The sequence below is a fragment of the Mytilus edulis genome, chromosome 6 (genome assembly GCF_963676685.1).
Source record: "Mytilus edulis chromosome 6, xbMytEdul2.2, whole genome shotgun sequence".
NCBI classification, from domain to species: Eukaryota; Metazoa; Mollusca; class Bivalvia; order Mytilida; family Mytilidae; genus Mytilus; species Mytilus edulis.
In genome coordinates, this window is record NC_092349.1 from 55,090,781 (window position 1) to 55,107,170 (window position 16,390).

At 33.3% G+C, this 16,390-nt stretch overlaps 1 protein-coding gene across 2 annotated transcripts; it reads left to right on the top strand.

The window, feature by feature from the left end:
- The first annotated feature begins 3,897 nt into the window (after positions 1–3,897).
- Positions 3,898–15,348, top strand: LOC139527910 (methyltransferase-like protein 27). Of its 2 annotated transcripts, XM_071323582.1 has the most exons (6): positions 3,898–4,140; positions 9,186–9,286; positions 10,115–10,246; positions 10,887–11,022; positions 11,834–11,926; positions 15,149–15,348. In XM_071323582.1, the coding sequence occupies exons 1-6, from the start codon at positions 4,134–4,136 to the stop codon at positions 15,325–15,327; spliced, it is 648 nt and encodes a 215-aa protein (XP_071179683.1). In that variant the 5' UTR covers positions 3,898–4,133; the 3' UTR covers positions 15,328–15,348. The 2 variants fall into 2 exon arrangements, with proteins under 2 accessions (XP_071179683.1, XP_071179684.1); XM_071323583.1 differs by lacking the exon at positions 10,115–10,246.
- Positions 15,349–16,390: the final 1,042 nt, after the last annotated feature.

The window sequence follows — 16,390 nt, forward strand, 5'->3', positions numbered from 1 at the left end:
CTATTTATTTGCCTAAATCTGCAAATTTGAAGACAGATTTGCAATTTATTGGTTAGACTGTTTAATAATATAACGAAAACTTGGCAATTTATTGTATAATCCAAAATATTTAAACAAATATAATTTTTCTTGCTTTTAGAATCATTTTTTTCAAACGAGCCATTTAAGGGAAGATAACTCTTTTAGTAAAAAATTTATACTGGACAGATAGGGATTTTTTTTCTTTTTACTTGTAGCAAGAAAACAAGTTCGGTGACACCATCTTTTCTTTTTATTTTCTTAAAACATATTACAAAACCTATCTTTTCACATTTTTTTTCAAAATTCTATCTCATAGATTTTTTTTTATGCACACAAATGTGTTTTCCCATGAACAATCTAACCAAATTTAGGCAATTTTCAACGACTCATAGCTTGAAAAATAGCACGGTGACCCCTCCTTTTTATTATATATTTGAAAAGAGCATATTAAAATCTTCACTCTGGCTAAGTATAAGAAAATTCTGTCTCAAAAAATATTTACTTATGATCTACCTTAAATAGTAAACATTCAAAGAAAACAGTAGAAAGAATACAGAGAGTCTCTATATATTCAAGTAGTGTAATCGTAGTTTACATGTAGATAGACGCGAAAAATAATTGTTCTCTATAAAGAGATATAATAGTTGTGGTTCTTGCGATCTAAACACCATGATATGGGAGAACGCTCTGATTGGCTTATTTATTTTTCATTTTTGTTATCTTTAATACCATTGGTTGTATTTGTGCATGTTTCAAACCGGAAGTCTTATCTATGACTAAAAGTCAGTCCGATGACGGAATCATATCCGGATTCCTTTTTGTCGTTTTTCTCCCAAAATAACTCAATCTGAATAATCATAAGAATGGAATGATTATGTTTATTTTCACATAGCCTGGGTCGTTGCTTACACTTGGGACAACATTCTTATATAACGATTCATGAATCCTAAAAAAAACAAGATAATATAGGGTATGTAATGTAAATTTACCAAACTTCTGGAAATATAAACGGAAGAGGAAGTTGTCTATGAATAAAAGCCGGAGTGATGACGGACACATATCCGGACTTCTTTTTTTCCGTTTTTCTCCCAAAATAACCAAAACTGAATAATCATAAGAATGGATGACAAATGCGACTATGCATGGTACCTATAGGACATATAGTCACAATGATCAATTTATTTTCGAAGGAGGAGAAGCGACACCCAAAATGAGGTCTTCTCGTTTAATAGTATAGATAAGAGTCCGTTAGGAAGTATTACAAGAGAATGTTAGCAAAGGATTAGAGCCGCCATCTGACAATAATTATATAAAAGAGGAAAATGGGTTGACCGTTCGAAAGAATTATCGAAATGAAAGCGAAAACAAAAAATTTCAAAATGATTACAATACAATGACAATAAAATGTGCTAAATTCAATGAAAAATGTTGTCTTTTCAAATATCGAAAGAGATACGATTTTTAAATTTGAACTACGTGTGAATTAAAATTGTTGGTTCATCACTGTTACTATTTATACAAATAATTAATGTATATTTAAATTGCTATGGATCATAAATCTTTTTCCTAGTTGAACTCACTTTCCTGAAGGCAATATTTTGCTACAGTAAATTTGGCCCTTTGTTTGTGATTCAATACTAAGAAGTTCAACATGTTTTGTTTCGTGGTTCACTATTAGACATTTGCGGAAACTAGGTCTATACCTAGGATTACACTTTAGACTTACGATTACAGGTGACTAAAACAAAGGGTCATCTCAAAATACACCAAAAAAACACAATACAGATACAAAATAGCAAATGGTGTTTTCTATAAAAAAAAAAAAAAAAAAAGAAGAAAAGATGTAAGCAACACGTTAACATTTCATGTTTCTGAAGCGCTTTTCTGGATTTACTATCAGGACCGCACAAAGCCGAATATTTGAAGACAAGGATGATCAAGGATTTAGATGTATGATATATATATTATCAGCTGGAGCAATAAACTTTCCCCGCGAAACAGGATACTTTTAAAGGAATGGTTAGTATACGAAAACTAGCAAAAATATTGTTCAGAGGATACTCAACAAACTATTTAATTTGAAAAATTAATGTTGGTGTCGTTTTTGTTATGCACGATTACAACTTTGTATCCGCAACTGTTGCCTTGCCGACTTAAGTAGATTCTGATTTGTATGCCTCATTTATGGGCATTATATTTTCTTGTCTGTGCGTCCGTTCGTCCGTCTGTCCCGCTTCAGGTTACGTTTTTAGGTCGAGGTTGTGTTTGATGAAGTTGAAGTCCAATCAGCTTGAAACTTAATACACATGTTCCTTATGATATGATCTTTCTAATTCTAATGTCAAATGAAATGAGAGTTTTTATCCCACGGTACACTGAACATAGAAAATGATAGTGCGGACGGGGCATCCGTGTACTATTGACACATTTTTGTTCTAACAATTTCTTCTCGCCTGCTACACTTTTGCATTTTTTTTATCCCTAACAATTAATTGAATAGATTTACGTATAAACTTTGTGTTGAAATGAACAATGTCGTAGTGAGAGATCACGGGCTGTTCCGGGGGTTGAAACACCCCTTTTCTTGTCGATCAATGCTTTTGAATAGGGACATATGGTCGGACCCTCCTTTTTATCTTGGGTTGGAATCCCCTTTATAAAATTGCTGGATCGACCCCTGCGTTGTCAGTGCACTCTATAATCTATATAACAATTTCATGAAAATAGTACCAGTCTCGGAACAGGGATAAAAGCACATGTTTCGAGCATACCAGTCCCACCCATGTTCATGGGGGATAATTATCGACATCACGAAAAAAACCGTCCATACTTAATGATTCCCAAGATCTTTATTATAATAATTGCATAAAAGAAAAACAACTTGGAACTCTTTTGTCATTTTTTGTTTGTTGCTGTTGAAAACAAATATAGCAAGGTTTTAACTATTTGAGTACACCTATTCTTACATTTCAACTGAGTCTGGCGAACAGTCTAAAATATATTTCCAACATAGAGAAGTTCGTTGATAACTGTTTTGATTTTGGTTTTTTTCTAGGATAGTTGTGATTTTTTTCTATTGAAACCAAATTCGTAGACAGAAGTGTTTTGTCCTATTCAAGAAAAAAATTAAAAAATTAAAAATTATACCGAACGGCAAGTCAAATTTCATGAAGAATAAAAAAGCTCAAAACCACCCGTCCGCTGTATTTCCCTTTTCTCTTTAAAAACAAAATAAAAGAGAGACATTTTCTAGCAATTGTCCCAATCTGAGGGGGAGGACAGGGGGGTACCCTTCTCCCTTCTCCCACCCCTCTTCTCCTTTCTCCTACCCCCGTTCTCCATTCTCCCATTAGAATAAAACATCTCCTTTTGAGATATTTTTTTCTTGAAATATTAGAAAAAAATTTAAAAGGAGAGATATTTTATTTTTTCTCCTTTCTCCAACTTTTTCTCCTTTCTCCCAGCCTTCCTCTCCTTTCTCCTACCCTCTTTCTCCTTTCTCCCACCCCCTTTCTCCTTTCTCCTACCCCCTTTCTCCCTGTCTCCCTTACCCCTGTCCTCCCCCTCCAATCTAGCTACTGCAACGACAATTGCGATATTTTTTGTGACTCGTGTTAAATTTATTTTAAAAATAATGTTAGTTTATTCTATCACACCTCGAACAATTACAGCATTTTCAACCTGGATAACACCGTATACAATAATTGATATTAACACATTGCTGCAATATTAGAAAAAAAATCGTTGTTCAACTAACAGAAAAACATCACTATCGTAACATTGTTTTGGATCGACGGTTTATTTTTACACTTTGAGAAAGCCCAAGATTTACATGCTACCTGTAAGTGTAATTGTAATCCTAATCGTAGGGTATGACAGTTTCCGCAAATGTCTATTAAGAGGGTAACAATTCTTGCGTTTTACCCTTGTAAATAATTCTCATGTACAGGTAATCGAAAACTGATGTACAGATGAAAACTTTTTTTATCAGAAACTAATGTGCATTGAAAATGTTGAGTAAAATAAATGTTTTGTAAACAGATTTGCAGTAGATGAAGATTAGTGGGACCCCGGCTAAATGTGAACCCGGCCTTAAATAGTGTGATAAAAACATGACAGGTAAGAAATATGTCTGATTGTGTATGTATCTGTTTGTGTATTATGTGTGTGTATTATGTGTGTATTTTATGATTCAACGATTTTAACATTACAATGTAGATGTTTATATTAACATCTCATATAGAGCCATAGATTAACTCTAACTAATTAAATCTATGGTAAGACAATGCAGTAACAGTTAAATTCAATTCAATGCAATTCAAATATTTATTGTCATATAAACTCTGAACAATAAGTTTGTGAAAAATAATATAAACATACACAAAATACATTTAACAAACAAAACCATGAAAGATTTAGGATATCCGGAGTCAATATCTCGCTTTCTCGTGATTTCACTTAAAATCCACTTAAACTACGTGTTCCAGCCAATCTGACCCCTTGAAGATGAAACTGCAGAAGAAATGTCAAGAGTATTTCATCTGAGCAAATCATTTGATCAGAGAAGAATTTAGAATGAAATTCAAAACAGTGTGGCTGTGGCTATTGATTGACATATTAAATTCATCCATTGGCTGGGACAATTTAGGTGAACGTTTGTATGTAACGATCACTGCTCACTATGTACTTTTAAAGACACTTAAACTATTGGGTCACCAAAGGTTCTCAACACCTTAATAAAGTAATTCGAAAAATTAATCAGAAATAACACGATGTTTTGATTCATACCAATTATATAAATCAAAACATAAAGGTTATTCCTGATTATTTTTTGGAATTATTTTATAATTAAAGGCGTTAAGAAACCTTTGGTGACCCCACAGTTTAAATGTCTATCAGTGGTCGTTACAGACAAACGTTCGCGTAAATTGTCCCAGTCAATGGATGAATTCAATGTGTCAACCAATGGCCACAGCCACACTGTTTTGAATTTCATTCTATCTAGTGATGATCTTCCAGAACCAGTCTAATCCACCATGATGCCTTGAATATCGACACCAATGCCAAGACCTTCTGCCTCATCCATTTTAGTTGATGTCGAGTATGCGGACAATGTTTGGCTTCACTGGGCTAGGGAAGTAGCAAAAAAATGTGAGCAGATGAGACCCAAGAAAAAGAAGACAATGAAACCAGGAAAGGGAAAATCGACAAGAGAATTAATAAAAGAAAACGAAGAAATAAAAAACGAAGAATTGAAACATTTGGTAAAAAAGAAACAAAAAATATTACAGGACTCTTCATCCTCTGAATCATCCTCATCAGAGGAGTCAGATTGAATTATGCACATACAGTACTAATAAATATATAAGTTAGCAAAACGTTTTAAATGATTTTTTAATATTGAAAATGAAAGTAACAAAATTTTCACCACCTTTTCCATATTTTCCCCCTCTTTTTTTCCCTATTCTTGATTTTTTTTTGATACGATCTTTGTTGACTCAATCATAAGCTATATTTGAATTATTATCTAATATCATTCCAGAGAAGTAATGATGATTTAAGTATCGAGTGTTATATATGAACGAGTTTACATAAATACTATCATGTATTATTATTTACATAGTGTGCTAGTGACCTAATACGGTATATATAGGGTCAGTAAATTCCATATGGGGTGAGAGCGAATTTCGAATCCCCATATGGAATTTACTGGCCCCATATATACCGTATTAGGTCACTAGCACACTATGTAACGAGTTTATCTTACCGACTATATTTAGTGTGCAAATTAGACTAGTGACCTATCAAAATGAGCAAGTCCTCAATACTGTTGGCATTAAGAAACTACTTCCATTGATCCTACAAAAACAGATACCAACAATAACAACTTGTTAGGTTCAAATGTGTTTTATGAATTTATTTCAATCTTAATCATCACTTTCGTCGTCTGTTGAAACCTTTACGATTTTTTCTCAGTATACCGTTTTGTTTTTATAAAGAGACGTAACACCACTACTAACCGTGTATGGAATAAGCCCCGCCTCCCCACTACCTTATACGGAATATAAAGGGACGTTACTCCACTACTAAGATAAAATAATATATATATACTATCATGTAACAAAAAGATTGTAAAAATACAATGTAATTTTAGGCGATTGTCATACAGGTGAGAGGTTATGCTAGTTAATCTTTAATCCAACATTGTCTACATACATGTACGAACATGCATGGACCAAGTATGGAATATGACTGTCACAGTTGTTATCCATGAGTTTTGCTTCATATGTTCGAGCTTATTATTTTGTCATTTGCTTAAGGAATTTCCGTGTAGAACTTTCCTCGGAGTTCGGTATTGTTATTTAACTTTAAATTATGATAACCGAAATTTTAAAACAAATGCAAATTAATGCGAATGTTTGTTTTGTTTGCTTAACGTGCAGTGACAAATATTTATAGCATGTCGAGCGCACCCCTAGAAAGTGTTCTTAAATGCTCCATATTTATGTTTGTTTAAAACAATTTATAAGCTCGTTTTATTTCGGAAAAAAATTGCTAGCACTGCTTGCAATAATCCTCTTTCCATTAAGAACCGAATTGCCAAATATTAGAGTACGCCGAGGAAAGGCTGTGGATTTTCTATCAAATTTCCAAATGGTTACTAGCACTGAATCAACACACAAGGATACATAATCTTTAATTTTCCTTTTTATTGAATAATCAATAAATCGAACACACATACATGTATAAGCCAAACGCACCCTGCAATGATTGAAAATTTCTCAGTGAAATCTAATTAACACGTCTAAACAACAAAATACCTTACAACATAAATAATCCACAGCTTTACAAATTCTAAATTAAAAAGGAAATCACGCGTTAAAATCATTTGAAATAACCATTGCTAAAATGCCAAAAATGGAAGGGATTACAACTTGTAGCCAGAAAAATGTCGATTGTTGTGAGACACATATCCGGAATTGAAATAAAATAAAATGCAGATGTTTCACCAATCATATCGTTTAGCATTTATCTTAATGTATGTAGTTCAAGAGTAACCCTAATAACCAATTTACTTCACAAATCATGGTTAGAAATGTCAACTGTGATATAAGTCTATCGAAACAAGAGTCATATCGCTTATTACTAACTTTCTCCAAAAACTAAATCGGGTCGAATGAAGTTTAATACGACGGTTGACGTAAAAATATTGCTTGGTGAAAATCGAGGGTGTTTGTGGGCTTTTTTCCCACAATTTTGAGATGCTTTGCTTTTCATAGAGCATTAACTTAGAGTCCCCTCATAAAGTATGAAGTTCAAGAGTAACCCTATTTACCAATTTATTTCACAATGTTGAGAAAATGATTTAATTATGATACAAGTCTATCGCAACAGCATTCATATCGCTTATTGCCAACTTTTAATACACGAAATCGGGTAGATTGCAGTATAATACGACGGCTGTACGCATTTAATGCACACACATGCTTATAATGATTGGTGAAAATCATTAATGTGTGTGTGTCTTTATTCCACAATTTTCTAATTCATATGTTACAGCATTAATTAAAAATCCCCTTTTAATGTATGAAGCCCTGATAACCAATTTAGTTCACAAATCATGTTTATAAAAGGGTTGATAATGATATTAGTCTATCAAAACAGCGGCGGGGTCTTCGATGGCAGTTAGGTATGGTCATTTAGGGACGTTTTTATCGGCAATGACACCTTATTTGAAGAGGGGGCAGGAGGGGTTCGGAAATGCCAATAATAAAACCTTGCCATCCCGGACCCCGATATAAGAACAATCCCGAATTATGAAACATCTCTAACCCCAGATGAACGGGTTAGTCATTAATCATAATTCTTTCCATTTGATACCATTACTTTTGCATATATATTGCTATAAAACTGAAGAAAGCAAGACATGGCACCCTCTTGGAGAAACTGGTAAACCTTTGTAGAATTGTGTAATTAAAGAAGTTTTAATTTTGAATCCGTACTCCGTAATCGACAGTTTAAAAAAGTATTTTTTTTAAATTCCCTTAGTTTTTTTATTTGAGTTATACGGATTTTGAAATTTGATAGTTGGGTTTTGTTGTTGGCCTTGTGCTGTCTTTCGGCAGTAAAACTGAAATATTTGTCAATTCAAACGGAGTCTAGCACGATCTGCTTTTCAAAGCCGATCATATTCTAACTTATAACCCCAATGCTTACAGGATAGTATAGTAGTATAGTCAGTGATGAGTATAGCCATCATTACCAGTTATGGGTTGTTTTTAAAAACATGAAACAATTGCTACCCGCATCATTTTCATCAAATTTTATATTCGATCAACATAAAATGAAAAAAAAGCAAACTCCGATGTATATACCGAGAAGGTTAAAAATATAACAATGCGGTCTCCAATGCAACACAAACTATCGAACCTAACTTCAAGTTTAATCCGACCCACAACAAGGGATTGGTGAAATTGTTTGCTATTCATGTTTACATTTTAATAACGCATAACGCTACAATATAGTTACGTTTTGCTTGTGCAAATAATGTGAGCAACCTTCTTTAACCTGTCTAGTAAGCACATTGGTATAAAATGTTCAGTCTCCAAAAAGTCTTTTTTTTATTGAAACAGAAGAAACTCAATAAAAGTAGTATAACACACGCATTTTTCAAAGTTAATCCTGACAATAGCTCAATCAATTTATTTAAAAAGTTTGTGGTGGTGTTCGTGTCGCTTTGTCTTTAGTTTTCTATGTTTTGTTTTCTGTATTATCTTTTGTCTGTTTGTCTTTTTTTTTATTTTTGGCCATGGCATTGTCAGTTTATTTTCAATCTATGAGTTTGCCTGTCCCTCTGGTATCTTTCGTCCCTTTTTCGTGATAACATCATACACCTTATCGCTAATCCCGACTGACGCGGCCGCTTGAACTTTTGACGCATACAACAATCACTTTTCCATTGTGGCGTCCGATATTTTGTTTTATGACGTCAAAATGTTACGAGAACCTGTGTGATATCCAGCAATGGCAGACAAATAACGATTACTTGGCTTGTAAGCGTTTGCTCAAATGAATACACTTCGTATTGAAAATGCCGTTACCTTTGATAGTGCTACATATAAATATAACATAAAATGTTTTATAAATTTCCTCTTTTGTTTTAGATCATTTTAATGAGAGATTGAAGGAAATTTTGGTAGGAAAAGTGACATCAGACACAGCAGTCAAAATCTATGATGAATGGGGACAGAACGGATATGACCAGGTAGTGTATGGATATAAATATATGTATATATAAAAATAACATCAAACTCGAGTCAGTATTGTATTCTGTCTACGATAGTAGGGAGCAGGTTAAGCATTTAAATAGGAACTGTTTATCTATATGCCAAATTGGACAAGGAAATTCTTAGAATTCGTTATTCTGAGGTCAACATTAAGTGATGCCTTAAATGATTACCGGAATCGCTACAGCAACTAATACCATTACATCAGTAACGAGTTACTCCAAACCTCAATACTTCAGCATTGTTGTATAATGTCCCTTCTTTATAAGTTGCGATGCCAATTAAACAACTATCAAACAAAGTTCAATTGACGTGGGATACAAGTTTTACTCTTGACGCTAACCATATACCTCATTTAGAAGGAGCATTAGGCTCTATGCACGTTACGAAGGCATGCAACAAATCTTTCCGGGGTCGTCGTTGACCCGTTACAAGGCTACATTTTAGTCCGTAGTCAATTTACGTTACTATAGGTCATCGTTAGGTCTTCACAAATTAGGGGAAATCATAATCTCTTAATATGTTAAGCTCTTTCAAACTTCATTTGGACGAATTCAAAAAGTTTCTACATCAGTCCGGTGCATTTGGTGCTTACAGAATAATGTGTTACTAAATTCTATAGGAAAGTTTCATTATTAAAGTAAAGTTTGTGTTCTGAATCAGCTGTAAAAACAATGCATACAGTAATATGGCAATAGATTATCTTACACTGTGTATATTTTTATCATAATACACGTAAGAGTATTTATATTTGAAAAAAATAACTTTTGTGACAAAGTACTTGAATATGTTTTTCCGATGAACAGTCGGTTTCAGCACAAGCGTACATTGGACCAGCAGTTACAGCAAAGACTATAGCCTCTTTATATGACAAATCTGAGAGGGACACGATTCAATTGTTGGATATAGGTGCTGGAACAGGGTTAGTTGGAGAACAGGTATTTTTAAGACAACTAACAGATAAGGAAAAACAAAAAAGAACTTATTAAACTCCAATGTATTGCAACAGGAAGTTAACATCTTCTTTCTTTGAACTCGGTGGACATGTGGTCTAAATAGTTATACTAGTGTAATCACTAGCCAGCCAATACTCAGGTTGTGAAAACCGCCCGTATGGGTGCTCTCGACTCCAATCTTAATTGTCTAGGATTGTCAGTTTTCCTATGGAAGGTCGGTAGTTTTCTTCAGGCACTCCGGTTTCATCCGCCAATGAAAACTGACCGCCACGAAATAATCCAAAATGGCTCTTAAAAACACGAACAATCAATTCTTTGGACTTGGATAGTTAACTATCTTACCACATCACCGTTTTTTTTTCTATTATATAATAATAAAAATGAATTACTGGTAAGTGATTATTAGAAATGGCTCTTATAAAAGAATACTTTAAGCAAAGACAGTAGTCAGTAAAACACTAGTTTTGTGCTGAATTAAATAAAATGTATTCCAACTTTTAATTCCAAAGTTCTGGTCATTAAATAAGTGCCTCATAGCACAACATCACATTATTTTCAGTGGAGATGTTATCCAAACGCAGTCTTTTCAATAATATAAATTTTGAAATTGAAATTTCTTCAGCTACGTAAATATGGATTCAGCAAAATCGATGCACTTGAACCAGCAAGTGGAATGTTGGCGAGCGCAAGACAGAAGAACCTTTACAGAAACTACTACAATCACTATTTAAAGAAAGATACATTGATCGATGCAAATGGTATGATGACTGAGGGTTCAGATGGGTTCCTTCATTTTTTGTATGCTTTATATTTTAGGTTATTTTCTACATTCCTAAAATATATACCAGCACCCCATTATTCTCTATTTTTTGCATATTTTACTTTGTTTGGGGGTCTATTTTCTGCAGTATGAATCCATTATGTTGTATTCTGTGAACCCCACCGCAATCCCTCATGTATTATATGTATACACACAGTACAGTAGAGTGACGTGACGGGCAGGTATACGCCAGTGATACAGTAACCAAACGCAATCATAGATATCTAGGAGTGTTTTCTTCTAATTGGATCTCTGTTTACGAGGGTCTTGGTGGTGTTGGCAGAATAGAGAATAATAAGGCAATACTACAAGAAATGTATGATGGTGGTTTTGGTGGGGGCTAGAACATAAACTTTAATAATTACGGGTTAACACATTATAGAAAAGAGAAATAGTAGCAAATAAAAAGACAATGTAGAAATGAATGACTGACCATCCACCATCAAGTCACTTGATTGATTTTTTTTATGTGACAAGCTGTATTCTATGAATTGTAGACTTAACACGTTTTCATAAAAAAAAAAAGCATCATTGCCTAAGCTACAGAAACTTATCTATTAACTTTTAAGATTACTACAATTCTTGTGATTTTGCGATAAAAAAGGGGGTGTTTCTGTGATCTTATTTTTATTTTAAAATGTACTTCAACATGTTTGAATGCTAAGGTCGTCTAGTTTATGTGCTTTACTATATAAGCTTTTACTAGTCAACAGCAATAACGATACTCGTATAATTTGTATTTTTTGCAGGTTTTTATGATTGTGTTTGCACATGTGGTTGCCTGGCTCCAGGTCACATTCCTGTTGACTCTCTTCATAATTTTCTGCGTTTTGCGAAAAAAGGTAAAATAAGTTATATATTTAGGATATTGTATGCAACATTGATAGTTTGTAATAAATATCTGTATCAAGTCGGGAATTTGACAGTTGTTATTCATTTGCGTGATGTGTGTGAGCTTTGATTTTGCCATTTGATTAGAGACTTTCTTTTTGAATTTTCCTCGAAGTTAAGTTGTTTTTTTTATTTTACTTTTTGTTGCATATATTTCATTCTTGTTAATGACGATTGTTCAATGTTCAAGTTCGTTTGCGTACGAAGCACACATTCGTGAACAATCATTAATTTACTAACCGCAATAGTCTTGAGCTCTATTTGTTACTAAAAGAGGGACGAAAGATACCAAAGGGACAGTCAAACTCATAAATATAAAACAAACTGACAACGCCATGGCCAAAAACGAAAAAGACAAACAGAAAAACAATAGCACACACGACACAACATAGAAAACTAAAGAATAAACAACACGAACCCCACCAAAAACTAGGGGTGATCTCAGGTGCTCCCGAAGGGTAAGCAGATCCTGCTCCACATGTGGCACCCGTCGTGTTGCTTATGTGATTACAAATCCGGTAAATAGTCTAACTCGGTAGGTCACATTCACGAAAGGGAAGGGGATTGTAGTTACGACGTAAGGAACATATCCGATATCATTTGTGAAACGGTTATTCCATAACGGTCAACCAACTCGTGATGGAGTCCGTAAAATTTACGAAGGGATGATTTCAACTTCACCATTTGGAACTCTTGGTTTAATAGCTTCCTTGTGAGCAGTAACCCTCTAAATGTCGTTATCAAATTTGTTATTAGATGCCCGTTCGAACCAGTTGATACCATTAATAGGGGCATGCTAGGGTCTCACATTTTTGTTAACAACGAAGAGTTCGGAAATAGCACATTGATCTGTTCGAAAGTACTGTTGTAGACCTGGAGATATAAAGGTAGTATAGCTAGTTGAGTTAGGTAAGATATTTTTTTGCTCAATTGGTTAGAGCGCTGCCTTCAGATCCCGAGATTGGGGGTTCGAATCCTGCTGGTACCATCCATGGATTTTCACAACAGTAATGATATTTTAGATCATCAATAAATCAGGACTGCCTAACCTTCGTATGCATCTGAAATCACTCCTGGAATTTATAGGGGTTGATTATGCTCATTTTTTAGTTTTTTGGTAGACTGTTGCTTGTCTTTTTGTTTTTCAGGTTTTTTTTTTACCATGATTTTAAGACTCACGCCTACCGATGAGTTTTGAAAGCCCTTTGTTAACTTCCGCCTCTTCTTTTCAATACATGTATCAATTTCTTTTAGATCATCAATAAATATAACAAAATTTCCAATTTATTATAACCTTTGGTTCCTGACGATCAAAATATTTTTGAATTGCGAAAAATGTTAATTATGTGTAGTATTAGACTTAAGGGGGCTCGCGGGTCTAAATAATTTTTACAGAGGATGACCTTGAGGTCACTCCGATGTATTGTTATCGCTTAAATTTCCGTCATGCATAAATTAGTCAAATTAGTTTTGGGTTTTCAACACCAGTGAAAAAAGTGCATTTTCATACCTGCGATTTCTGTTCTCCGGTTGTACGATGTTTCAACAAAATATGGAATCATTTCAGTTGTTGATTTAGCTTGGAGAAAATTTGACTGAATTATATCTTATTAAATACGGTTTTATATGTTTAATTGGTGTTTAAGAAAGAGGTCAGGTGCTCTTGTTCATTCATAAAATTATCGTTCATTCATAAATTTATCGTAAAATCAAAATCACTACACAGGTTTATACACCGTGACGGTGTAGTGTAAATGACTACCTGTAATCTAAAAATAGCGGTCTCACTAATAACGACAAGAAGCATTTTAGCGACAAGAAGCGTCAAGAACGGACAAGAAGAATAATTTTAGCGACAAGAAGACTATTTAGCGACATGAAAACTTCTCGTATCGCATGAGGATGACACATATCAAATCAACAATTATGTGTGGGACTTAGTTTTAAGAAATGATGTCAAAGTAACACTATGAAAATATTTTTAGTAAGCTGAAATATATATTTATTTTTTACATGTTTATGTCTTGTAAGATATTTTATTTCTGTCCCATTTTTCAACATTAGCGTCTCGAAAGGTGAAATGTTTTAACTGAATGGTTAATTTAAATTAATTATGAAAATTGTTAAAATTAAATCAATAAAAGTAATTAGTGCCCAGTTATAAACACTACCAGGGGATAATCCATAATTATCCCCAACTTTAGCCTGGTAAACTTGTTGTCTCCTTGTGAAATATAAAATATATTAAAAATGATTTCCTGCTTAAGTCTTTTATTGATATAAAGTCAAAACCTTCTAGCTTTTCACTAGACTATATATAACAACAAACCAGTGTATTCTCTACGACTATTATTATATAAGTATAATAGTCCAAGGTATACTGATTTCTTGCACAACAATATAATAGTTATTACGGTGAGGTTGTATTTCCTGTCATTTATTCATCATCCAAGCACGAACTTGTATCAGAAAAAATATCTCTGTAAATTAACCCCAGTTTCAGGTATAGAGATGTGAACTGTTTCTGTGACATGTGCTTTTGACCATCCACAAGAACCTGCGGTCATCCGATGTTCAGTACTTCAGTACTTTGATTTTAATTTAATATAGGATTTCGCTATATTTTTCTATAAATGAACTTTATCTTTTACTTAATAGAAAAATGAAATGAAAAAAAAATGTGTCACCGTTCACTTACGCTCACAATCTGCCTTCGAAACAAGCATACATCTTTGTTTATGTCCCTTTTTTTTCTGTTGAATGAACTAATAGGAGAAATAGAGGTAAATTAAATATCGAAATAAAAAAAATAACTAAATTACAGAAATCGCTTAAATTATACAATTATTTAGTTTATGTACAGGTTATTCGAAAACAACAATAAAAAATATAGGTCACCGATGAGTTAAAAAAGATATTTCAATTTTAATGCTAAAAAAAGCATTTTTGCAACAAAGGGAGACAATTTGGGGCTTTTTTTAATGATATCTACATTTTAAATGGCCAACAAGAATTGATTTTTGGAATGATTTGTGTACCATATATGATAAAGTAACAACTTCTAAAGGTAATTGATAAAACTTGAAATGAAAAATAAATGTTTTTTTCTGAAAACTTTATACCCGCGACCCTCCTTAAGTTTGTTTTAAATGTTGTTTTTTTTTGTTTTGCAGGTGGAAATATTGTTATGACAATGAAAAAACAATATGATGTTCCAGGATATTCCGAATCAATGCGATCTTTGATAAAAGATTTCGAAAACAGTGGAAAATGGGAAAAGAAATTAGAGTCACAATTCCCAAATTATTTTGAAGATGCTATAGGTGTCATCTACGTCTTCCAACTTCTATAAATAAATATGCTGTTCCTTTCATATACTAGTAGACTCCACATTCATTCATTATTTGGCATAGTTAAATTTCCTTGATATCCATACTTAATCAAACCTTGATGGGTCACCAACAGTAGTTGATGGCGGACATAAATGATAGATATACAAGAAATAAATTGATTACGAGACATGTCGGTTTCTTCAAAGACAAGCATAATACATATAGGAAGATGTGGTATGTGTGCCAATGAGACAACTCTCCATCCAATGTATGTATCAAAAAAGAAGATGTGATATGATTGTCAATGAGACAACTCTCCACAAGAGATCAAAGTGACTCAAAAATTAACAACTATAGGTCAGTCTTATGAATTTCCCTTGTTGCGGTTATCAACGGAACACTTTGATAACCTTAACAGTCAATGATTGGACTCGTTGCAATCTTGTTGTTAGTTATGAATAATAAAAGATGAAAAAGATATCGCAATAAAACAGCAAAGTTTAACCAATGACACAAATAACCAATACATGTCAACATAAAGTCTTCATGAATAGACAGCTGCAAACAAATGACACAATGATAACCAAACAAGGTCAACATATGGTCTTTAACAATAGACAGCAAACCAAACACAAATAACCAAAACAGGTCAACAAAAAGTCTTAAACAATAGACAAACCAAGGACACATATAACCAAAAACTATAGACAGCTTTTTTTAACAATTTTAATTCATAACTTATTGCTTTAGACCTAAGTATTACAGCAACATCAACGGTGTTTGTATATTTGGTTAATGCCTACCTAGGAATGCCCTTTCATTCGATATATGTCCTGTTTTTTTCTTCATAAAATCGATCATTCAATTTGTTGTTGTTGAATAATTACATTAGATGTATGTTTCATTATGATACTTTATTCTGATTGGCTAACTGCACATCTCGTGTTATTCCGTAAGCAATTGCATTGCTCAATAAAACTTTTCATTCATGATAACACGTGGTCCCACAATAAAGTGCACAAGTGAATTAAATAAAACAATAATAAAATTCGAGTTTTCATGATCATAGCTAAAAAATGTAAT

Excerpts from the sequence above, each read along its gene's own strand:
- LOC139527910 (XM_071323582.1), top strand. Across the intron at positions 9,287-10,114 it reads GACAGAACGGATATGACCAG|TCGGTTTCAGCACAAGCGTA; the intron begins GTAGTGTATGGA and ends TCCGATGAACAG. Across the intron at positions 11,023-11,833 it reads TACATTGATCGATGCAAATG|GTTTTTATGATTGTGTTTGC; the intron begins GTATGATGACTG and ends TATTTTTTGCAG.